This window comes from Rattus norvegicus, chromosome 11 (assembly GCF_036323735.1).
Source record: "Rattus norvegicus strain BN/NHsdMcwi chromosome 11, GRCr8, whole genome shotgun sequence".
NCBI classification, from domain to species: domain Eukaryota; kingdom Metazoa; phylum Chordata; class Mammalia; order Rodentia; family Muridae; genus Rattus; species Rattus norvegicus.
Window position 1 is genome coordinate 97,121,912 of NC_086029.1, and position 24,286 is coordinate 97,146,197.

The 24,286-nt window shown below is 43.0% G+C and overlaps 1 protein-coding gene and 1 long non-coding RNA gene across 5 annotated transcripts in view; one reads left to right on the forward strand and one right to left on the reverse strand.

Moving 5' to 3' along the window:
- Nucleotides 1–24,286, forward strand: part of Pi4ka (phosphatidylinositol 4-kinase alpha) — a 120,985-nt gene that overhangs the window by 8,522 nt on the left and 88,177 nt on the right. For all 4 annotated transcript variants that reach the window (XR_001840421.3, XR_010055966.1, XR_001840422.3 and 1 more), the window contains exons 2-8: nt 6,012–6,128; nt 8,692–8,785; nt 13,849–13,937; nt 14,927–14,999; nt 16,228–16,487; nt 19,378–19,444; nt 22,895–23,043. Coding sequence is in view for 1 of the 4 variants with exons in the window: in NM_001415014.1 (NP_001401943.1) it covers nt 6,012–6,128; nt 8,692–8,785; nt 13,849–13,937; nt 14,927–14,999; nt 16,228–16,487; nt 19,378–19,444; nt 22,895–23,043 (849 nt within the window). In the remaining 3 variants the exon portion in view is untranslated. The remainder of the gene's footprint in view (nt 1–6,011; nt 6,129–8,691; nt 8,786–13,848; nt 13,938–14,926; nt 15,000–16,227; nt 16,488–19,377; nt 19,445–22,894; nt 23,044–24,286) is intronic.
- LOC134481103 (uncharacterized) lies at nt 998–4,999 on the reverse strand. The gene is made up of 2 exons (XR_010056335.1): nt 3,766–4,999; nt 998–1,211 (listed from the first exon to the last, which is right to left on the reverse strand). It is a non-coding gene; the product is annotated as an uncharacterized LOC134481103 (long non-coding RNA).

Consider the following 24,286-nt stretch of genomic DNA (forward strand, 5'->3'; position numbering starts at 1 on the left):
GATCTGGGTCAGCCAGAAGGAAGGAAGGCTCTTAAATTATGGTTTCTAGCTTTTGACTATGTTAAAGCACATAGAACACTGCCTGTGTGAAATGTAGAAAAGGCATGTTAAATTGCAGAAGAAAATACATCTGCCTGTAGATGGCCGAAGAACATTGACAATTTATTGTTCATTTATTTGTATATCATATATATTTGTACATGTATGTGTGTGTTTTCATGGCATATATGTGTAGAGGACAAAGGACAACATTCTAGGGTCAGTTCTTTCCTTCTACCATGGGTGTCCTGAGGACTTAGATGTACATTGCCAGGCTTGGCAGCAAGTCCTTTGCCCATTGAACCATCTCAGCAGCCTCAAGAGGGTATTTTTAATGAAATTTCTGTCTTGGATGATGTATATCATGTCACAGTTACCTTGTCTGTTGTGATGGCTTAGAAAATGTTAGTTCTCAGCACACCTGAGAAAGACAATTGAAAAAACAAACAGGTTTGGCCAGAGTGCTGGTGCACACCTATAATCCCAGTAGGCAGGCCTCTCTGAGTTAAAGGCCAGCCTGGTCTACATAGTAAGTTACAGGACAGCTACAAAGGCATAGAGCAGTGGTTCTCAACCTTCCTAAGACACAGTTCCTCATGTTGTGGTGACCTTCAACCATAAAACTATTTTGTTGCTACTTCATAACTATAATTTTGCTACTGTTATGAATTGTAATGCAAATATACCTGTTTTTTGATGGTCTTAGGCTACCTTTGTGAAAGGGTTATTGGACACCACTCCAGGGGTTTCAACCTACAGATTGAGAACCACTGGCATAGAGAGACCTTGTCCAGACCCCCCAGAGCTCCCAGGGACTAAATCACCAACCAAAGAGTACACATGGAGGGACCCATGGCTCCAGCAAATATCCAATAAAAAAAAGCCAATGAAAGAAAGAAAAAAAGAAGGAAGGAAGGAGAGGGGGGTGGTTTAGCAATGAAATTCATACCACTGGTTCTTTAAGCTTAGCTTTTAGTTCCCAGAGAACGGTGTCTATGTAAGGAGTCTCCCAGAGGTTTCGAGTAGCAAAGGCTGTGCTGGGAGCAGTGCTGCTATTGTAGCTTCCTTTTGACTTAGTTTGCCACAGCTTGCAGGGTTGATTCTCAGATGGCTTTTCTGCTCAGTGTCCTGACTGAGGGAGGGCTGCTGACTTTCTCCTTGCTTTGGCGTTTCTGTAAAGGATCAGGTCAAAGTATTGCCACAAGTGCTTATTTTTGGTTATGTGTGGAGGAGGGGATCTGAATGTGAATACAGTGTAAAGATGCCTCAGGGTGTCAGATAACCTGCATTTACAGGCTGCTCTGAGCCACCTATATATGTGCGGGAGTTAACATTGGCCATGGGAAGCCGCAGCACATGTCCTTAACTGCACGCTCTCTCTCTTCCCCTGAGTTTTATCCCTGCAACTACATAAAGGTGGAAGGAGAAGTCACTCCACAAAGTTGTCCTCTGGGCAGTGTCCATATGTGTATTGCACATGTGATGGTGCAGTCATGGCATAAAGTCACTCCACAAAGTTGTCCTCTGGGCAGTGTCCATATGTATATTGCACATGTGATGGTGCAGTCATGGCATAAACACACACACTAATAATAAATACAAAAGCAAGCAGTGAACTTGGGAGAGGGTTAGTGGGTGAATGCATGCTGAGTGTGTACTCTTGTGTGCATGTGTGTGTGCATGTGTGCCTGTGCTTCTCCCCTCCCCCTTCTTCTGCAGATATAAGTGGGTAGTGTGAATGTCTTGTTCAGGGCCTAGCTCTCGGCAATCTTTTTTCTTAGCATCTTGCACAGTCATGAATCTTTGTCTTTACCTCCGATTGAGGGAAAAGGTTTCTTTGAGGCTCACTGTAGCCTTTGTCTATGGGTATAAACAGATGTTAGGGGGTAGTTTGATGCTCTGTCAGTTCAGCTGAGCAGCTATCCTATTAGATCTCCCCTGCTCCCAGTGTATACAGAGTCATGGTTACTACAAACTCAAAACAGCTCTGTATAATGGCCCTTGGTACACAGAAGTCAGTTAAGGAGGAACTGGCCTTACCATATTAGGTACTACTGATCCGTTAACAACAGCACACTCTGGGAGAAGGCGAAGCATACTATCTAGTTATATACCCGCTCGGGAGCCCACCAGGCTCTGATGATTAGTTTCAAGCTGAGGATCATACAAACAGCCCTAAATTAACCTTTTGACAATAGACATTAGACAAAACCAAAGGCAAAAACCAAAGTAAATAAAAAGAAAGAGATGGAGGGGGATGTGAGGGTAGAGGGACCTGAGTATACGGTATATGTGCATGCAAGTGCAAAAGAACAAAACCTACTACTAAAAAAGTTATTTTTTTTTTTTTAAAGAGAAAAGCAAAGCCAGCCAATGAGACAGTTCAGCAGATAAAGGTGCTTGCAATTGGATCCTGTGCATTGCCCTAGGGAGGACACGTGTAGTAAAAGGAGTAACAAACTCTTACGTGCTGTCCTCTGACTTTCACATATACAGCTTGGCACAAGATTACCTGTTTGCACCACGCACACGCACACACACACACACACACACACACACACACACACACACACACCACTAAATGTAATAAAAAATGTGTAGTTATTTTTTGTGTATGGATGTCTTGCCTGTATGTATACTAGTGCACCACAGTAGGTAGGTAGATAGGAAGATAGATAGACAGACAGACAGACCGACCGACCGACCGACAGGCAGACAGATAGACAGACAAGCAAGGCTGGGGGAGTGTACTCAGTGGGTTACAGTTGCTGTGTAAGCACGAGAAGCCTGGTTGGATGCTCAGAACTCATGTAAAGCCATTACTGTGATTCCAGTGCTCCTCAGTCAGATGGGAAGAGGGGACAAGAGTCAGGTCCCATGCTTGCCTATCAGCGCACTACTGAGTGAGTTCTCTCTCCAGCACCCATCCCCTAATGCTTTAATTAGAGACAAGGTTTCACAGTGTAGCCTCTGATTACCTTGAATTTACAGGAGTCCTGCCTTGGCCTTTTAAGTCAGGATCACAAACATGAGCCACATGCCCAGATTTCTGTCAGTTTCATGTTACTTCCTTGTTTTTGTATTATCTAGATTCTATTTATTGAAATATTATATAGTGTTCTCTGTTTTCTTAGCTTTCTCTACCTTTTTAAAGAGCAGGTCCCATTCTGAGTTTCAGTTTTCAGATGGAGGGTAATACCAGGAAACAAAGGAACAAGCAAGCAACATTCTTTGGAGGAGAAAAAGTTGTTATCCTTGCTAGGAAGTGTAGCCCTGTGAGTGTTTGTTCCATACTTTACAACCAGTTTCCTGTGTCCTGTTGTTCTAACAGTTTACCTTAATTCTAGTGTGGAACAATACTTATGTTGTTTAACAATCGTGCAGATTAGAAACCCAGCACAAGTCTCACTGGACACTGTAGGCAAGAACTCATTCCCAGGCCTTTATAGCTTCTGGCAGTGGCCATCTAAGATATTCCTTGGTTCATGTCCCTTCATCTGCAAAAGCAGCAATAGTGGGCAGGTTTTCACATCACACACCACTCTGACTTTTCTGTCTCCCCCTTCTTCTTTTTTTTTTTTTTTTTTTTTTTTGGTTCTTTTTTTCGGAGCTGGGGACCGAACCCAGGGCCTTGTGCTTCCTAGGTAAGCGCTCTACCACTGAGCTAAATCCCCAGCCCCTGTCTCCCCCTTCTAATGCCCTTTGTGATCACCATAGTCTACTCACTGTAATCAGGAGAAGCCCTTCTCCATGTCAGTCTGAAGTTTCTCCTGTGCCATGGAAAGGGGACACTCACAGGTTCAGGGGGGATTCGATCCGGAATCACTGAGCCATTTGGTTTTTTTTTTTTTTTTTTTTTACACATCTCTGAGTTCTGTATTTGTTCTTTTTGGTATCTTCCCTTTACATTCTAAAACTGTAGGCCCAACATTCCATGCCATTCTACTCACACCTTTGAGGGAAAATAGAATCCACAGTAGGGTCTTCCAAATACAGAACACTTTTAAAGGCAGTGGAGACAGAAACTTCTCTTTGCCCCTCATGATGGGGATTGGCCCTAAGATGATGAATGCTAGGCAAGTAAGTGCTTGACCACTGAACTACAACCACAGTCCTTTCCTTTTTAGTTGAGTAAGCATTAAACTAGCATGTGAGCTGTATCACAGGTACAGTGCTAAGAGATTGCAAAGACAAAGAAATCTCACACTTTACGTGGTCATGTAGGTGTAACCTGTGGTATGTATATGTTCCTATAGTAAGAGGACTTGCCTGGTAATGGGGTATGACTGTCCGTGTTACCTGGTTGGCTTTGTTTGGAGCAATAAACAGAATCCTCCTCCTATCTTTATGATAGGTTATTCTGCACTTTAGATGCTGTGGAAGTCTCTTACCTTACACAGAAACTGGAATGCTAAGAGGTGGCTCCCTGAGAAAGGCATTCCTAGATCAAAGACCTGTCCAGTCCTCTCAACATTTGTGTACATTTCAAAGAAAAGAGGAACTACACACAGCTGCAGATTTAGTATATTCATTAATTAATTGGAGGCAGGGTCTCCCTATGTAACCCTGGCTGTCGAGAGCTCACTTTATACCACTTTGGACCAGGCCTCCAACCCATAGAGTTCCTCCTGCCTCTGCATCCAGACTGCTGGGATTAGGGTTGGCTGCACACAGCAAGCTGCAGATTTTCTAAGGTAAATGCTAAAGACAGAGAAGCCCTTCCCTTCCCTTCCCTTCCCTTCCCTTCCCTTCCCTTCCCTTCCCTCCCCTCCCCTCCCCTCCCCTCCCCTCCCCTCCCCTCCCCTCCCCTCCCCCTCCCCTCCCCTCCTCTTCTCTTTTCTTTCCTCTTTTCTTCTAGTAGTTTGCTGTATTGCCAGGCTGGTCTCACAAATCCTGCCTTCACTTCCATGTGCTGATAGTACTGCTGGTGCTCCTCAGTGCCCAGCTACTCCTTATTTTCAACAGGAAGAATTAAATCTCTTCTATTTTGTATGTCATTTAACTGAGCTCTCTGATGATGTCTTGTTTCTCTAGGATGAGAGATAAGTCTCTTTTTAAATCATGTGTATGGGCATGTGTATATGAATGCCAGAGCCCATACAGGCTGGAGAGCGGGGTAGGATCCCCCTGGAGCTGGAATTATAGGCTGTTGTGGATCACCTAATATGGGTGCTGGGAAAAGAACATAGGTCCTGCAAGACCAGTGTGTGCTCTTAACTGAAGAGCCATTTTTTCCACCTCTCAGGCTCTAGCATTTATTACCCTCTGAAAAGTCCCCAGAACTCCAAATGTCAGACAATTGCAGAAACTGTGCAGCTGGCAAAATCACACCTCTGCTAGAGCGTGAGGCAAATCATAGTCAGCTGCTGCAGTCAGTCTGCAGCCACCCCATGTCTCCACATCTGGGATCAAAATAAAAACACATTCCCATGATGTTTCTGTGCCTTTCAAAGAAACCAGAAACTCCAAAATTGTCACCATACCACTCTGTGTTCCTTTAAGAGAAATGAAACAGTGTGATTTGCTGACTCCGTGGACCTCTGCAGGATGTGTTTCTTCTGAACGTGACTTTCTGTTTTGGGAAGCCTTGTATTTGATTGTCTGTTAGTCTAATTGTATGTGTATGTGCCTAAGTGTATATATGTGCACCATGAGCTTGCAGGAATCTGAGGAGGTCAGAAGAGGCATCAAATCCACTGGAACTCCATGGAGTTACTGTTAGTTCTGAGCCAGCTAACCCAGGTCCTCTGCAAGAGCAGTAAGTGCTCTTTATCAGTAAAGCTATTTCTCTTTGTTTTGTTGTTTTTATTGAGTGTCTATATGTATTTGTATCCATATGTGCAGGTGCCTGCAAAAGCCAAAGGAGCCAGAGTTACAGGCACACTCAGGTTCTCATGAAGAGCAGCTTGTGCCCGTAAGTGCTGAGCCAGCTCTTCAGCTCCTTGTGTTTTGTCTTAAATCTTATTTTCTAGGTTCAAAAGCTGCTGTGCATGTGCCCAGTAGATTTTCATGGAATCTTCCAGCTAGATGAAAGACGGAGAGATGCAGTGATTGCTCTGGGCATTTTTCTCATTGAGTCTGATCTTCAGGTGAGCCTTTACTAAGTTTATAATTTCTATGGTGTAAAAGGGGGGCTAATGAGAATCCACATTTGTACTGTGTATACCTACCTAGTACTGACAGTACTAGGAGTATGCGTCCCAACCTAATCAAGGTGCTGAGGGGGTGTGCAAGATGGGGTGAATGGGGCAGTGGCACTGATCTGAGGAAACATACCAAATCGTTTGCTTAGAGGAAGGATCTCTACATAGCCCGGTGGTCCTGGTATTAACTGCATAGCACAGGCTGTCTCAAACTCACAGGAATCTGCCTGCTGCCTCTGCCTCCCAGGTTAAAGGTTAAAGGTTCATGTCACCATGCCCAGCCAAATTAAATGATTTTTTTTTTTTTTTTTTTTTTGGTTCTTTTTTTCGGAGCTGGGGACCGAACCCAGGGCCTTGCGGTTCCTAGGCAAGCGCTCTACCACTGAGCTAAATCCCCAGCCCCTAAATGATTCTTTAATAAATAATAAAGGTTTTTAACTATTTTAAAATTTAGGGCTATTACTAAGATATTACTAGGGATATTACTAAGATCCTTTGAGACCTAATTGCATATTTTACAAAGTAGACTTGTTTTTTATAGCAGGTCAAATGTTCATTAGGCATATCAGTCATAGAAGACCATCTTTATCAAAATTGAATAGAAATAAAATTTGAGTACATATTAATAGTTTTTTGATAGGGAGTAAACCCCAGCCTTGTTACTGGGGTGTACTGTTGTCTCTCTCTCTCTCTCTCTCTCTCTCTCTCTCTCTCTCTCTCTCTCCTCTCTCTCTCTCTCTCTCTCTAATTGCCAACACTAATTGAAGCAAATTCTTGATCATTGGATATCAATTCTAATTCAATTATATATTGTTTATTGTTTCTAGATACTAGTTTTGAATTCTAAGTGTAACTGTTCTATTAGGAAAATAATGTTATACATTTGAATATTCATCTAAAGCCATTAGTCTGTACCCTAGAAATTATACTCCAGTAAGCATTATTATTATTATTTATTTGATTTCATGAAACAGTCTTGTATATTCCTGGCTTTGTTAGTAAAGGCTTGCCCAGAACTAGCTGTGTAATCAGGCTGAATGTGGTAAGGTTCTCCTGCCTTTTTTCCTCTGCTGCTGGGATTTCGGGCATGTCCCCATACCCTGTTTTGTATTTTGACTGAATATGTGACTTTTTTGCAGTGTTTGTCCCTGTACTCGGCCTGGTACATGCCAGGCAGGCCTTGTACCACTCAGTTGTACCCTCAGCCATTCAAGTTTTGATTTGCCCATAAAATCTCTTTGACATATGCATTGCTTGGCAAAGTTTCTTGTAAATTCCAAGCATATGCTTGACTTTTTTAAGATGGCAAGGAAGAAAGAAGGACAAACTATGTTTCTTGTAGTTTGGGTTCTACGTAAGGAGTGACCAGGGGCGGGGTCAGACAGCACATGATAGTTTACCTGTATTGCCAGTTTCACCTTTGCACTCATAGATACACTTGGACCCCAGGATGCTTTATTAGACCCCAAGAAGGCCATGGGGCCATATCTCTTATCTTGGTTCACTAGTTTGGACTACTTGACTGTCCAGGATGCATTGGCCACCTTCATGTCTCTTCTGAGCTATCATAGCAGCAGGTGTGCCTGAGCAGTGGAGGTGGTTTACTTCCTGTGTCCTACTAAAGCCACTGCTTATGTAGGGAGGAGCAGCAGCTCCTCTGCGGGGCCAGTGCAGTGCAGCCCTTTGGGGTTGTGTGTCTATGACTCTAGACATGCTCTAGCCACTGCCTTTCATCATTTTCAGATTTTTCCCTTTTTGCATATAAATCTGCATTTAGGCCAAGTTTAGAATAATCACTGTCTCTAAGTTCATTGGGCATCAGATGGAGAAGCTTAAGCTGGGTACCAAGCTAGGGTGGTAGTTCACACCTGGAATCCTAGCACTTGGGAGGCAGAGGAAGTCTCACTCTCTAAGCCTGGTCTACAGCATTCCAGGTTATCCAGGGCTACATAGTGACACCTTGTCTCAAAAAAATAAAATTGAATGAATGAATGAATTAGGAGGAAAGCTGTTTCTTTCATTGGGTGCTGTTAGCCTTTAAAGCCATTGATGCTCAGCTTTCAAGGACTAAGAGGGGACACAAAGCACACAATTTAACCGGCAGTAAAGGAAGAGGACACAGGGTAAGGAGAAAGGAAATGTCAAGTCCAGAAGCTTGTGGCTGTGAGTGGCCCTTTGGTCCTAAGAATCTTGTCTTAGGATCTATAGGTGGTTTGGGAATGTCTGTCATTGACAGCAGACTTAAGTGCTTACTTGCGAGTACCTTCTAGAGAGTACTTATTTGCGAGTACCTTAGTTGGGCCTGTCCCTCAGGGAAGCCCACTAGGCTGCACATTACACACCACAGGGCTGAGACTGTGCTATCTTCTGGACTGTGATGCATGTGAATGGCTGGGTGCTTTACATTATTCCTGGAGAATCCGAGATTATTAGATATGGCTCACTTAATCTATGTGATTATCTGCTTAGTCACTTATTAAATAAAATTTTTTGTTTGTTTGTTTTTTAGCACAAAGATTGTATTGTTCCTTATCTTCTTCGACTTCTCAGGGGTCTTCCAAAAGTCTATTGGGTAGAAGAAAGCACAGCTCGGAAAGGCAGAGGTAATTTTGTGTGATATTTATCCTGAATGCAAAAGAAGAGAGAGGAAAAGAAACAAACAAACTTGGAAATTTAGACAGCTTTGGCTGGTCTCAGCAGATGCAGAGCCACTTAGTTGCCATAGCAAATGTGGCTGATCTTGCTCACTGCTGTCTAGAACTCATGGGTGAGGGGGAAGCCTGCAGCTTCCCATTGGTTCTTCTGAGACCTTCAGAAGCTGTCATTCTTATGTGTCACGGGCCATCTGCATCTGTCCATCCCCAAACCAACCATTTAGCCCCCGAGCTAATAGATTCACTTCTAGGAAAGGTCAGTTCTCCATGTTACAGTGTTGCTGTTCCAAAAGGGTGAGATGGACTTGGGGACACAGCCATAACTGTTCACTAGAAATAGCTTTATTATTTTTGTTGCTGTTAAACTTCAGCTAAACTCCTACTTTAAAAGATTATGCCCGGCATGGCTCATCCTTTAATCCCAGCACTTGGCAGACACAGACAGGTGGATCTTTGTGAGTTTGAGGCTAGTTCCAAGACAGCCAGGGCTACACAAAGAAACCCTGTCTTCAAAAACAAAACAAAACAAAACAAAACAAAACAAAACATTATAATAATTGATTTTGTGTGCCACAATGTGCATCTGGAGGTCAGAGGACGGCTTTTAGTAATTGATTCTTTCCTTCTACCGTAGAGGTCCCAGGGATTACACTACTGAGCTATTTCCCTGGCCTTCAGTTGAACTTTGGCACATTTAGAAACAGAGTGAATTCAAGCTGGGTGTTGCGGCACACACCTTTAATCTGAGTGGGAGGCAGAGGCAGGCAGATCTCTGAGTTTGAGGCCAGCCTGGTCTAGAGAGTAAGTTCCAGGACAGTCAGGACTACACAGAGAAACTCTAGACTCAAAAGAAAAAACCCAAACAAAAAACAAAAAACAAAACAAAACAAATCAAAAACAAAAAAAAGGAAAAGAAATGGAATGAATTCATGTGCATTTAAAAAATTTTTTTTATTCATCCATCCATCCATCCGTTTTTTTTCTGTTGGTTTTTTTTTTTTGTTTTGTTTTTAAGATTTATTCATTTATTATATATAAGTACACTGTAGCTGCCTTCAGATACACCAGAAGAGGGCATCGGATCTCTTTACAGATGGTTGTGAGCCACCATGTGGTTGTTGGGAATTGAACTCAGGACCTCTGGAAGAGCAGTCAGTGCTCTTAACCGCTGAGCCATCTCTCTAGCCCCATCTGGGTTTTTTTGAGACAGGGTTTCTCTGTGTAGTCCTAGCTGTCTTGGAAATAGCTCTGTAGACCAGGCTGGTCTCAAACTCGGAGATCCACTTGTCTCTGCCTCCTGTGTGCTGGGATTAAAAGCATGCACCAACAGAGTGCATGGGCACATTTTTTTAAATTGGTATTTTATTTTGCATTTTGAGGGCTGGGGGTGTGAAAGGGAAAGTCACAGCCTTGTCTCACATTCTCTCTGCTGCCCTCTTTCATGTACTTTTCCTTCTTCTTTGTCCTTCCTCCATTTCCCTTCCCCTTTCTTTCTTTTCTTCCTCCCTGTCTGTCTTTCTTCTTTGTGAAATAGCCGTCAGTCCACTGTGTGCCAAGTCTGTGTTAGGCACAGCACTGATGTTTGTGTCCTGATGCCCTGAAGCTCCCAGTCAGCTTGGAGCACCACCAGGATTTTAGGATTTCTGTAAAACTGAGGCTTCTTTGTAATTTAGTTCTGTGGTGCTGTATATGAAACCTTTGGTCGTATCCTGATGGGTGGTAATGAAGACACTGGTTTTTGTTCCGCAGGAGGGATGCTGCCCTAACTTGTTAAAGGGTTCACTCCACCAAAGACATTTTGCTGTTGTCATAAACATCCCGATTGTGCCTGCACACCTCCTGATCTGTAGATTTTTAGCCCTTTAAGTTACCGGCTGTTGCTGTAATATTATAAAAAAACGACATTTGTCCCAGTTCCTGTGAGTTCCCACTCATGAGGATCTGAGAGCTCTAGCTGTTTCTCTGTTACCTCTTTCACACACCATCCCCTTGGCAGTAGTTACCTCGCCTGAGACTCACGTAGCGTTCTGCGAGCTGTGCTGGCATGGCCCCACACCGTGCTAGCCCCAAGCATTCTATAAACTAGCACGGCTTCCTGTCACAAACTCTATTCACACTCCCAGCACCCAGTGAAATCATTACTCAACAAACTGGAACCCAATAACCAGATGTATGTGTTAAATGCTCAATGTACACACAATTAACTTACAACCAATTGATAAGCTATAATTGCCCACCTAGACACACAAAGCCCTGTAGACATCCATCCCTTAAGAACATTCATTCATAGCAACCTGTAAATGTGCAGAAAGGAATCTTAACATCAGCCTCCATGTTCTCCTCACTGCTTCTCCAACCTCGCTCCAGTCTCTTTCTCTCTCCAAAACTTTTCTCCCACCCATCCTTCCTTCTCATCCAATGACAGACCTTGTTCTATCTTGTACCTGCCTTTACCTGTATGACATCCTACGACCCACCATGCCTAAAATTGAATCCTCAAGTTATGAATGTTTCCACAGTTCAAAGGACCATCCATATTAAATAGAAGTTTATCTATAACTGTTACCTAGTTTGAGAAGTGCAGTCTCAAAATATATTGATATTCTTTTTTTTAATTTTAATTATGTATGGAGGGATACGTCTGTGTGGTATGTACATGAGAGTGCAGTGTCCTCAGAGTCACAGGAGCTCCTGGAGCTGGTAGTATGATGTTATGAGCTTGGTCAATGCTTGGACTCATACATGGGTTCTCTGTAAAAGCAGGATGACATCTTAACTGCTGAGTCATTGCTCTAGGCCCAGTTTCTTCTGAGGTCTAACAATCATCATATACATATAACTTAGGAATAATAACTAATACTTTTAAAGATCACATTTATATATACAGATTCATGTTAGAATGAAAAATTTGACATGTTTGAAATACTGTTAGAAATAAATTTATAGGATTTGTGTGTGAACTGGAGACTGAACCCAGAGCCTCATGCATGCTAATTATATACTTCACCACTGAGTGTGTGTGTGTATGTGTAGGTGTTTGTGGGATAATGTGGAGTGGGGAAGATATGTGGGGGGATATAGGGAGTAGGAGGCGGTCTGTGTCCATGTGTGTCTGTGTGTCTGTGTGTGTGCGTGCGTGTGTCTGTGTATTGATAAGATGGCCCTAACCATCTTGGAACTCAACAAGAAGACTTGGCTGGCTGGCAGACCTCAGGGATCCTTCTGTTTGCTGTCTTTGCCTCAATGGCACTGGAATTATGTGTGCTGCCATGCTAGCTTTTCGTGTGGTTACTAGGGGTCAAGCTCAGGTCCTCGTGCTTGGTAAGTCTTACTGACCTGTGTCCCAAACTGCTGCTGATTTCCTCTTTTTTTTTTTTTTTTTTTTGGCAGTATAACCAATGCTGTTAAAATCTAGAGTAGTGGCTCCCAAAGTGTGCAGTCTAAATTGTAGTAAACCCCAAAATGATTCTGATGCACACACAGGTTTCAGAGATATCTGGGTAGCATTTTAAAATTCTGGTAGAATTCTAATAATCTTCCCTATCATAACTGAGAATATAGCCATGAAAAGTGGGTATTTGTATGTCTTTGAGTCAGTATTAAGGTTGATTCCATTCTTCGTGAGAGCGCATGGCAAACATGATTGAAGCCATGGTGGTGGTTCAAACGTTTGAAGGAGCATCTGACAGAAAGGCTGCAGAGGCATAGTGTTTGGTGTTTTAGGTAAGGACTCCCTCCTTATCGTCTGTTTGCTTTGGGGAATTCCCCTGATGTTAGGCTTAGTTGGAGAACGACGAGAGATTTTAGGGGCATGCTGAGGGTATGTGATTCCGTAGTCGTGTGCAGTTCCAGTGCTGGGACTCTGGGCCAGTCTCTAACACAATGTGAACGTGTGCTTGTGTGTGCTTCGTTCTGCCTAAGTGATATGAGGATGGCTAACATCCATGTGCCAGCTTACACTCTGTTTTTACCATCTCTGGGGCTGCAGACATAGCTCATAGTTAGAATGCCTGCCTCCAGCATTCTTGAGGCCCTGGATTTATCTCCAGCACCACATGGCTTGTAACTAGTAATCTATTACCAAATAATCTGTTACCAATAATCCCACTATCAAATTTGTAATCCCAGCAGCACTTAGGTGGTAGAGACAGGAAGATTACAAGTTCAAGGTTGGGTCAGGGAGGTAGCCACACAAGCCTGATGCCAAGAGTTCAGACCATAGAACCAATGTAAAAGCTGATTAGTCAGTCAGACCACAGAAGTCTCAGCATTCCTACAGCAAGGGAGGAGGTGGAGACAGGAGAATCCTGTGGAAGCTTACAGGTCAGCTCAGCTGGAAAATGCTGCTCAACACAAAAGAGTCCTGTATGATCTTAAACAAGGCGAGACTCTAACACCTGAGGGTCTTCTAACCTCTAAAGGAACGCTCTGGCACATGCACCCTTACACACGCCACAGAGCTCAGACTTCAAAGTCAGTCATACTCAGTTACCATGAGTTTAGTCCTGCGACTCACATGGCGGAAGGAAAGAACTGACTGTACTGACCCAAGAAATTGTCTTCTGACTTCTGCACACATGCCATGTCACTCATTTATGTGCCACGTGACACACAAATGCACACGCAAACAGGAAGTGTAATTATAAAGCTGAAAATTAATGCAGGTCTATGATAAATGGATAGAGCTGAATCTCAGCAAGTAAGCCCTTGCCTTCTTTTAGCTAATGTTTTGCTGTGTATTTTTTTTGGGGGGGATGGCGTCCTGCCAGCCCTCAAATTCCCTGTGTGGTGAGAATGACTCTGAACTTCGATTTGCCTGTCTGTGCTGCCTAAGTGTTGGGCTATGAGCTTGAGCTGCCACATGTGCTTTCTTAGCTCACACAAGCTTAGACAGACTGGGTGAGAAAAGGAGCGTGCAGAATCAGGAGGCCAGAAAGGAGTGTGTGGGGTCAGACGGCCGGTATATCTGTTCGCAGTTTGTTCTCCTCTCATCCATACCCTGTGTCTTCCAGGTAACCTCCCGGTTGCAGAAAGCTTCAGCTTCTGCCTGGTGACCTTGCTGTCTGATGTGGCTTGCAGGGACCCCTCACTTAGGGATGAGGTAAGCATCTGGTACTTGTGTGTGGATGTTAATTGAAAGAATCCCAGAATCATAAAATAGGCTGTGAAGTGTATTGGATTGTGTTGGTTTTATATAGTGTATGTGCATGTATGTGTGTTGTCACACACAGATGTATACACATGCAGAAGCCAGAAGAGGACATTGGGTGTCCTCTTGAGCTTTTCACTCTTGTGCATAAAAACCCTGTATGTATGTAAGTGTGTATATATGTATTTATGTATTCATGACATGTATGTATGTAAGTGTGTATATCTGTATTTATGTATTCATGACCTGTACTTCCTCAGCAAGCACTTTACCAACTGAGCCAGATCTCTACAGCTCTCCAGCTTTTTGAAGCAGAGTCTCTCACGGAACCTGAAGCGCACAATTTGAGCTGGTCTAGCTAGTCGTCAAGGGCACGCACCTGTGTGCACGCTCTAAAGCTGCTGTTACAGGCGGTGCCCACACAGTGCCCCAGCTTCTACACGGGTGCTGGCCATGTCAGCCCCTACTTACTGCTCTCACAGAATGCACTTTGACCCACTCTGCCACCCCCAGCCCCTTTACTGGATAGTATCAGTAGCACCACTTTTATTTAATAGAAAGTATCACGAGTGATACTTTGGGGTATTTTTCAGGATCTGTAAGTTCCTGCATCTTTGGAGTATTCATATGTGTGTTCTGAGTCCCACACTTCCAAGTAAGATGTAGAAAATTATTCCATTGTACAATGGTAAGTAGATGTCACAGTATCATGAAGATTATTATCCTACAGAGTAAAACAGAAAAGAAGCTTGGAGAAAATGAAGGAAAACCAGCCAAGCCAGCAGACACCAGCCCCGGGGAGACAGCAGGGTCGGAGTCAGGAGATGTTAGCAACAGAACAGCTATTGTGGGAGCGCGGAGGGTCCCAGTCAACACAGTGACTGGACTTTGTAACACCCAGCTTTGGTGACAGGTTTGCTTTGTGTGCTTGATCGTTGCAGATTTTAGAGGCACTTTTGCAGGTTTTACATGTCCTTCTGGGAATGTGCCAGGCCCTGGAGATTCAAGAGAAAGGTATGATTATAAATCTTCAAGACTATTTAATTTTCAATTTTTAAAATTTTATTTTATTTATTATTATTATTATTGTGTGTGTGTGTGTGTGTGTGTGTGTGTCCGAGTATATGGATGGTTACAGGTACCTAACTTTCGGGAGTCAGTTCTCTCTTCTCCTACCATGGGATTCAGGAATCTGACTCAGTTCATTGGATTTAGTCATCTGATTGGCCTTCAAGGCTAGTTTGTTTGTTTGTTTGTTTTCCCTTCCCCTTCTCTTTATCTATTGTTTTCTGGTTTTTTTTTTTTTTCTACTTTCTGTATATCCAATGGGTAGAAACTTTTCTATTAGGTTATGTTTGTTGTGTGCTGGATACTGAGAGGCCACATGGGGTTATGAGCACAGTCCTGCTTACAAATGTCAGGTATCTTTAACCAGTGTGCCTCAGTTTTGTCAGGTATATGAGGGTAGTTTAGCTGACTTTTATAGGTCACTTTCCTATAGTGTAAATAGGACAATGAATGTAATCTGTGGTGGTCACAATACCCAAACAGGATCCAACTATAGTACTGTTTGGGGATCAAGACTCCCAAGGAAAGCAAATGTGATAGAGACACAATCTGACATTATTGGTTGTGATGATTTGAATATACTTGGCCTAGGGAGGGGCACTATTAGGAGGTGTGGCCTTGTTGGAGGAAGTGTGTCACTGCGGGCGGCTGCGGGGGCGGGGGATAGGTGGTGGTGGTGGTGGTGGTGGTGGTGGTGCCTGGAAGCCAGTCTTCTCCTGTTTGCCTTTGGTACAAGATGTAGAACTCTCAGCACCATGTCTGCCTGGATGCTGTCATGATCCCTGCCTTGATGATAATGGACTGAACCTCTGAACCTGTAAGCCAGCCTCAATTAAATGTTGTCCTCATAAGAGTTGCTGTAGACATGGTGTCTGTTCACGGCAACAAAACCCTAAGATACTGGTGATGCCATATTATCAAGGGATAAATAACTAATGACGTTTTTAATATTTTTAATATACCAGTGTCTTAGGGTCTTGCTGCTGTGAGCAGACACCTGTAATGCCATATCAAAAATATCATTAGTTATCCCTTCAGTTAACTCTAACTGTGGCTTCTTCTCAGCCTTCACAGTCATTACAGAATGGTTGTAAAATATTAGCCAGTGGTACAAGTTGGTACAGTGTGGCTGTCATCAGTAACTCCCACCTTATGTCTCTTCTTGGTCTTCTAGAATACCTTTGCAAGTATGCAATCCCATGCCTGATAGGGATCTCGAGATCTTTTGGACGTTACAGCAATTCAGAAGAATCTCTCCTCTCAAAGCTTTTTCCCAAAGTCCCTCCTCATTCCCTGAGAATCCCCGAAGAGCTAGAAGGTGTCCGAAGGCGTTCCTTTAATGACTTCCGCTCCATCCTGCCCAGCAACCTGCTGACTGTCTGTCAGGAGGGCACACTGAAGAGGAAAACCAGCAGTGTGTCCAGCATCTCTCAGGTGAGGTGGACTTGGGGAGAAGAACCAGTAAGCATCCATGCAAAGAAAATGGCAAATGTGTATGGTTTGAGGTTCTCATTAGGATTCTCTTGTTATAATAAAAAGGTTTGTCGTCCCCCTCTTTTTTTTCTGTATTTAAGAAAGGGTCTCACACTAGAGCCCAGACTAAGTCACTCTGTAACCCAGATGGCCTAGAACTTGTTGGTCCCCTTTCCTCATCCTCCTGAGTGCTAGTATTTCGATGTGAGTCACCACACTTGCTTAAGACTGATCCCATTTAAGGCTTTTTTGTTTGTTTATTTTTTAAATTGGGATAGAGGCTCATTCTACAGTCTTGGATGGCCTCAAACTTGGACAGATCCTCCTGCCTCACCCTCCCCAGTGTTTGGATTCCAAGGATGCACCAGCACACTTGGCTTTTTAAAATCATTTGTTGTAGTTCCAGAGATGGACTCCTTGGGCTTTATGTGTGTGTTTTAGAGGATCTTGCTACACACATGCTGGCCTCACATACACACTCTGCCTCTGCCTCCTAAGTTCTGAGAGCGTGGGGGGTGCTGCCACACAGGCTTCTTTTCAGGATTTGTCAGTGACTTCATAGTTGGAGAATGGTTTGTGGCCAAACTTTGTTCCTGGTGGTTTGTTTTTAATTTCCTTTGTTGGGGGGAGATGGTGGGGATTTTTGTTTGTTTGTTTGTTTGTTTGTTTGTTTTTTAGAGACTTGTAGCCCAGGCTGGCCTCAGAGTTGCTGTGATAATGAGCTTGAACACCATCCTCCTGCTTCTCTCACTCTAGTGCTAGGCTAGGCTCATACACATGCCACTTTAGGCAGCTCTAGGGATATGTATCAGCCAGGGCTGTCCAGAGGAGCAGAAGGGGCAGAATGACTCTGTGCACATTAGAAAGGGGATTTATTAGAGTGACTTTCAAGCTGTGGTCCAGCTAGTCCAACAGCAGCTGTTTACAAACAGAAGGCCCCAAAATCTAGTAGTTTTTTAAGAGCCTGAGACTGGATGTTGCAGCTTGGCTTTCATGTATCTGTGGCTTCAGAATCCTGAAGAAGTAGCCTCTAATGCCAGGGAAGGAATGGACACAGCAGCAAGAGTGAAAGCAAACAAGCAAGAGCCAGTTTCTTCCCCCATGTCCTTTACACACGCTGCCCCAGAAGGTGTAGCCCAAATTAAAGATGATGGGCCTTCCCATTTCAAATGATTTAGTTAGTGGGGAAAACCCCTCATGGATGTACCCAGCGTCTTGGATTGTAGTTGACTCCAGATAGTCCAGTTGGCAACCAAGACCAGCCACCACCTATATAGGAAACTGTCACTTTATCAGCTGGCTACACCACCATCGCCCAGACTCCATTCTGAGATAGTTGGGGCCAGTAAGCATGTGATTCAGAGGCACCTACGCTACAGCTCACAGCCATCTTTAACTCCAGTTCCAGGGCTTTCAGCCTCGTCTGCCTTCCTGGGACAGTAGTCACATGTGTGGTTCACTCAGACATACATGCAGATGAAATAGCCATGCATACAAAGAAATTGAATAAAAATTAAAATTTTGACGAAAAAATAGTATGCAATTGGGAGCTGGGATGAAGGCTGGTTTGTAAGTTCTTGCTTTGTAAGCATGAGAACAGGAGTCCAGTGTCCAGAACTCAAGAAAACTACTGAGTGTTTGTAGTGTACACTTGTAATCCCAGCACAGGGGAATACTGAGCTGGATGGATAATTGGTAAGCTTCAGGCCAATGTAAGACCTGCCTCAAAGGAAATGGATAGCCTTGCAGCAGATAATAACTGAGGTTGTCCACTACCCTCCACATACCCCATACACACGAGTATACTTACATGAAGCATCCACATAAATATATGCACATATGTACCAGCAAAATATATAATCGGGGCTCAAAGTTAAGTGTGCTTACGTTTCTTACATATGACCTGGGCTCAGCTAGGACCTATGTCAGGTGACTCACTACAATCCCAGGGAATCCAATTGTCTCTTATGGCTTCCAAAAGCTCCTTTCTATACATAGTGCAGCTAAACTCAGGCAGGTACACATCTACACATAGAAATAATGAATAAATTTTTAAAAAAATTGTTGTCTTTGAAAAATAAAACAGTGTATAATTGAGCTTGGCTTGGTAACATATGCCTTTATTCGATAAGCTGCACCAGGAGAATCACATTTGAGGCTAGATGGTAAAACAGTGTTTCATTTTTAAAGAAAGTATATATTGGATGGAGAGGTGGCTCGGCGGTTAAGAGACTGGCAGCCCTTCCAGAGGACCGATGTTCAACTTACAGCACCACATGGCAGCTCACAGCTGTCTAGAACTCCAGTTTCAGGGTCTTTGACACCATCACACAGATATATGCAGAGCCATGAAACGTAGATAAGTAATAAATAAAGTGGCATCACTTTGAGGAGTGAGGTGTGGCTTCATCCATATGACTCTGGGGTTCTGTAGCTAGCACCGTTCTCCTTAACCTCACATGCACACATGTGGAAAAAGGAAAACACAAAGTATTAAGAAAAATTCAGCTCTAGATGGGTGTGGGGTTGCACATCTGTAATCCCAACACTCAGGAAACAGAGGACAGCCTGGCTCGCATAGCAAATTCCAGTCTGGCCTTTGCTAGTTAGTAAGGCTTTGTCTCTCCAAAGGTGGGAGGAAGATTCAGCTCAGCAAATAAATACAAAATATATAGTTAGTCTGATGAGAGAATATACAGCACAAAATGCTGTAGTAGCAGTAGACTTCTGCAGGGAAATAAGGTGTTGACACTGACTGCAAGTATGCACGTTAGGTTGGTAGAGACCTGTACTGAGGTGAGGGATTGGGTTCCCAGCAGCCGTTTTTGATCTCTACCCTCTGATTTTTCAGGTTAGCCCAGAACGTGGCATGCCCCCTCCCAGCTCCCCTGGAGGATCTGCTTTTCACTATTTTGAAGGTAGGTTTCACCTTGGTACCAGTATTGATCTAGTATCAGACAAGAGGTTCACAGTGATTTCTTATGATGTTAAGGATGCTGGGACTGACCCTCTGTTATCATGCATTTAGAGTGGTGAGCTTTTATTCTTCTTTCCATTTAATTTCTTCCTACTCACCCCAGCGTGTGTGTGTGTGTGTGTGTGTGTGTGTGTGTGTGTGTGTGTGTGTGTCTGTGTGTGTATGTGCCCAAAGGTCAGATTTTGGGGAGTTGGTTCTCTTTCTGGATCATGGAATTCAGGGATCACACTTCAATTGTCAAGCGTGGATTTTTACCCATTTCAAACTCCCTGTCTGTTGCTGGCTGGCACCCCTCCTTCGTGCCAGTGTTGTGCCACCAGATTTTGTCTGGCCTCATCCTGCTTCTGTGCTTTCCTACTGAAAAGTCAAACAGGTTCCTAGGTTCTTGGTAGATTGAGCTGCATTTATTTTACTTACTTATTTTTGTGGTGTTGGGGATTTGATTCATACACTCTTCCACTGGGCTATTTTCCAGTCGCTTTGTTTATTGTGAGATGTGGTCTTAGAGTAGCCCGTGCTAACTGGGAACTCGAAGTCTTTCTGGATCACCCTTCCAAATAGCTGGAATGATAGATATGTCACCACTTTGGGCTGTCTGTCATCGTTTAACATGGCAGTATTAGACTTGCTTATTTTCTAATCATAGTTTTCCAGTGTATCTGACACCTGGGACCACTATGGGCACTTGCATTCATGCATATAATTGAAATCATGGGGCTGGAGAGATGGCTCAGAGGTTAAGAGCACTGGCTGCTCTTCCAGAGGTCCTGAGTTCAAATCCCAGCAACCACATGGTGGCTCACAACCATCTGTAAAGAGATCTGGTGCCCTCTTCTGGTGTGTCTGAAGAGAGCTACAGTGTACTTACATATAATAAATAAATAAATCTTTAAAAAAAATCATAAAATTTTTTTAAAAATTGACTTTTTGATCCATCATTTGCTTTGGGGGGTCTATATTTATTCTTGTGTGATTTTTTTTCAGAGAGGAGTAAAGTTAACATCTGCCTTAGTCACTGTTTATTGCTGTGAAGAGATACCAGGCAACTTATAAAAAAAAGTGTTTAGGAGCTGGAGAGGAGGCTCAGTGATTAGAGCACTTGTTGCTCTTGCAGAGGACCTTGGTTCAATTTCTAGAACTCACATTGTAGCTCACAGCCATTTGTAATCTCGGTTTTAGGGAATCCAGGAGGCACACACGTGGTGTACATATGTGCATGCTTGCAAGATGTCTGTACACATGAAACAAACATCTATACACATGAAAGAAACATTCGTACACATGAAACAAATCTAAAAGAAAGATTAAGGAAGGGAAGGAAGGAAGGAAGGGAGGGAGGAAGGAAGGAAGGAAGGAAGGAAGAAAAAAAAAGAAAGTATTTAATTGCAGGCTTGTTTAGTTTCAGAGATTGAGTTCATGACCATCAGGAAGGCAGTGGGCAGGCAGGCATTAAGGTAGAACAGTAACTAAGAGCTTACATCCTGATCTGAAAAGATAGAAGAAGGCAGAAAGAGACACAGAGAAAGACAGAGAGACTGGGCCTGGTATGGCCTTTGATACACGCTTCCTAATCCTTCCAAACAGTTCTACCAACTGGGGACCAAGCCTATGGAGGCCATTCCCATTCAAACCAGCACAGGCCCCAATCTGGAGCAGGACTGAAAGCCCGAAGAAGGACTCATTCAACTTAATCTTAATAAGTAAAATAAGTTTATTATAAGGTACTTCTGAACAGTGACAATTAAAGACAGCTACATTTTCCTGCCCGCCTAAGTTCCTAGCTTTAAATGTGTGTAACTCCACAGCCAAACTGGTAAAAGCCTGAGTTCAAAACGCTATCTAGTGTGGAAATAATAGAGATGATTCGGAATAAGGCACGAATTAGAGCCAGGTCCTAGGAAGGTTATGTTCTTAGGTTACCCCAACCCTACCCTACCAGTGACTCTGCTGCTCCTGGCAAATGCTGCTACTGTGGTTTGTTTTGTCTGACACGTAGAACAACTAAATAGTTCCTAAGGTTAGGACCTAGGGGATTAAATCACTATGTTTACTAATACACTGGTGATAGATAGGTGCTTAGTTTATTTTGAAAATTTTCTCTCTTATTTTTCTTTGTTGACATCTTTTTAAATATTTTTTATTTAATTATTTTAGAGTTTCATTCTGTAACTCAGGGTGGCATAGACAGGCCTCCCCTCTACCTGTGTCTTCCAAGGGTTGGGTGTGTGTGTGTGTGTGTGTGTGTGTGTGTGTGTGTGTGTGTGTAATTTTATTGGCCTGGAAATTGCTATGTGGTATAGGCTGCCCTCAAACTCTGACTCCTTCTGCCTTAGCCTCCCCAGTTTGGGGATTTAAAGTGTGTCCCACCACGCAACTTGTGGCTTCCATCTGAAGCATTTTGGAAGTGACAATTGAGTGGTGTTAAGTATGTTCTTAATACTGTGTATCATTTGCATCCAGAACTCTTATCTTATAAAACCACAAGGCCCCATTTCCTTCTACCTAGTTCTTGTCAACCCACTTTTCTATCTTTGATATGAGCTCTCTAACAGTTCTGTAGAAATGAGCTCATGCAGGACCTGCCTTTTTGTGGATGGCTTACATTAATTATTCCAACTTTGCAACTTATATGTTTTTATTCTAATTTTGGTAGTAAAACATCTTTGGGAACACTATGAACCTTAAATTTTCTTATCTCTCAGCTTTGAAAAGAAATAATTCTATCCTCTTTTTATTCCAAATTAAGTTTTATTGTCTGGGTTAAAAAAATAGGATCATATTTGAGCTTTAGATTTGAGGCAACTTGCCCCCACAAGGATTGGTGGTCCAGCCTTTATTTCTCAGTTTCAAAACAGGGCAAGAAAATGGAAGGATGGTTTAGTGGTTAAAAGCACTTGCCGTTCTCTCAGAGGGCATGAATTCAGTTCTCTTCCACACTGGTTGGCTCCCAACCACCTGTGACTCTAAGGGATCAAATGCTCTCTTGTGGCCTCCATGTGCACATGCATGGGAACCTGTACATGCAGAGCCTTAAAAATATAAATAAAAGGAAAGCTCTTGACATCCCGCTTCACCCTGATGTGACCAAGCAGCCTCCAGTGCCCTGCTTTCACCACCGTGAAGGACTATACCCTCAAAACAGGAGAGCCCTCAGGCCTTCCTCCCTCATAAACAAGGAGTGCTATGGAAGCAAGCACTCCTGTAATCACGCTCCTGTCATCTCCCAACGCTTGAATGGTTAAAGCAAGAGAATTGCTGTGAATTCAGAGAAACCTGGAATAAAAGGAATATTACTATTAACAAAAACAAAATATATACACCTGTTCTGGTTCTCGGACTTACCTGGGACAGCCATGCCTTTCTATATTTTGTTTTGTTTTTCTCCTGACAGCCTCTTGCCTGCCTGATGGAACCACCTTGGAGCCCGAATACTACTTCTCTACCATCAGCTCCAGTTTTTCTGTCTCTCCCCTGTTCAATGGTATCACCTATAAGGAGTTCTATATTCCACTGGAAATGCTTCGAGAACTCTTAAACTTGGTGAGCAATCTCTGATGGGTAAATAAATCAAAGGAAAAAAAGTCAGCAGAAGACGTGTTGCTTCTGTTGTTGCTCGTTTGTTTTTTGTGAACTGTGTAGCCCTGGCTTGCCTTGAACTTACAATTTCCCTGTGTGTACCTCCCAAGGGCTAAGATGGCCATGTATCACTATGCCTGAGTGACATGATTGTACGGGGATTGAGTCTAGGGCCTATCTAAGATTGAGCCATATATTTTACCTTCAAAACAAAACAAAACAAAGAGCCAGGCAGCCTGTGGGTGGGTGGCAGTGGCATGCATGCCCAGTCCTCCATGCAGATGTGGTCGCTTGGCAGAGGTTGAGTGAGGAGGAGTCCCTTGATCCAGATTTGCACAGCCTCAGGACCGGTGCTCTGTTAAGTCTCTTTAAAGTCACATGGGACCTTAGAATGAGCATAATGATGGTTCAATCACAGTCCTAGAATCAATTACAATTCTAAATTGGAATTTCACATTAGTCACCACTTAACCAACTATTCAGTCTTCCTATGGGTCTTGTAAAATTTTAAGGTTAGTGCACAAAATACATTATTACATCAACAGACATCTTGCAAACATTATTATCCCCAGCACATACTTTCTATGTGAGGCTTTTGAAATAGCAAACAGTTTTGGTGACAGATTCAAGGAAAATATGTGTCTTTTCCAACAATCCCAAGTTTATTAATAAAGATCTGCTCATAACTTTTTCATCCCAGTAAGAGAATTCTCATTCTTCTGTATCCTTCTTATGCCTAGAAATATCAAAATTATGTATTACTATAATATAAAAAATAAAGTGATGTATTCATTTAACCTAAAACAAAACAAACAGAAACATACTTTTGATTTTGAAGCAGTCACAGCCATTTTACACAGGTAGGTCTTGAACTTTAGATCTTCCTGTTTCATCCTCCCAAGTAACTAGGATTACAGATTTGTGCCCCCAGCCCCCACCCCAAGGCCCAGCAGAAGCCTCTAATTTCTTTTCTTTCCTTTTTAAATAAGAAAGCCTTGGAATATATGTTGAATATCTCTCATCCAGAATGCTTGGTACCAGAAACATTTAGGATTTGATGTCATTTACGGACTTTTAAATTTTGCATATGTTTGGGATTTGGCTCAGTGGTAGAGCGCTTGCCTAGCAAGCGCAAGGCCCTGGGTTCGGTCCCCAGCTCCGAGAAAAAAAAAAAAGAAAGAAAAGAAAAAATTTTGCATATGCATGA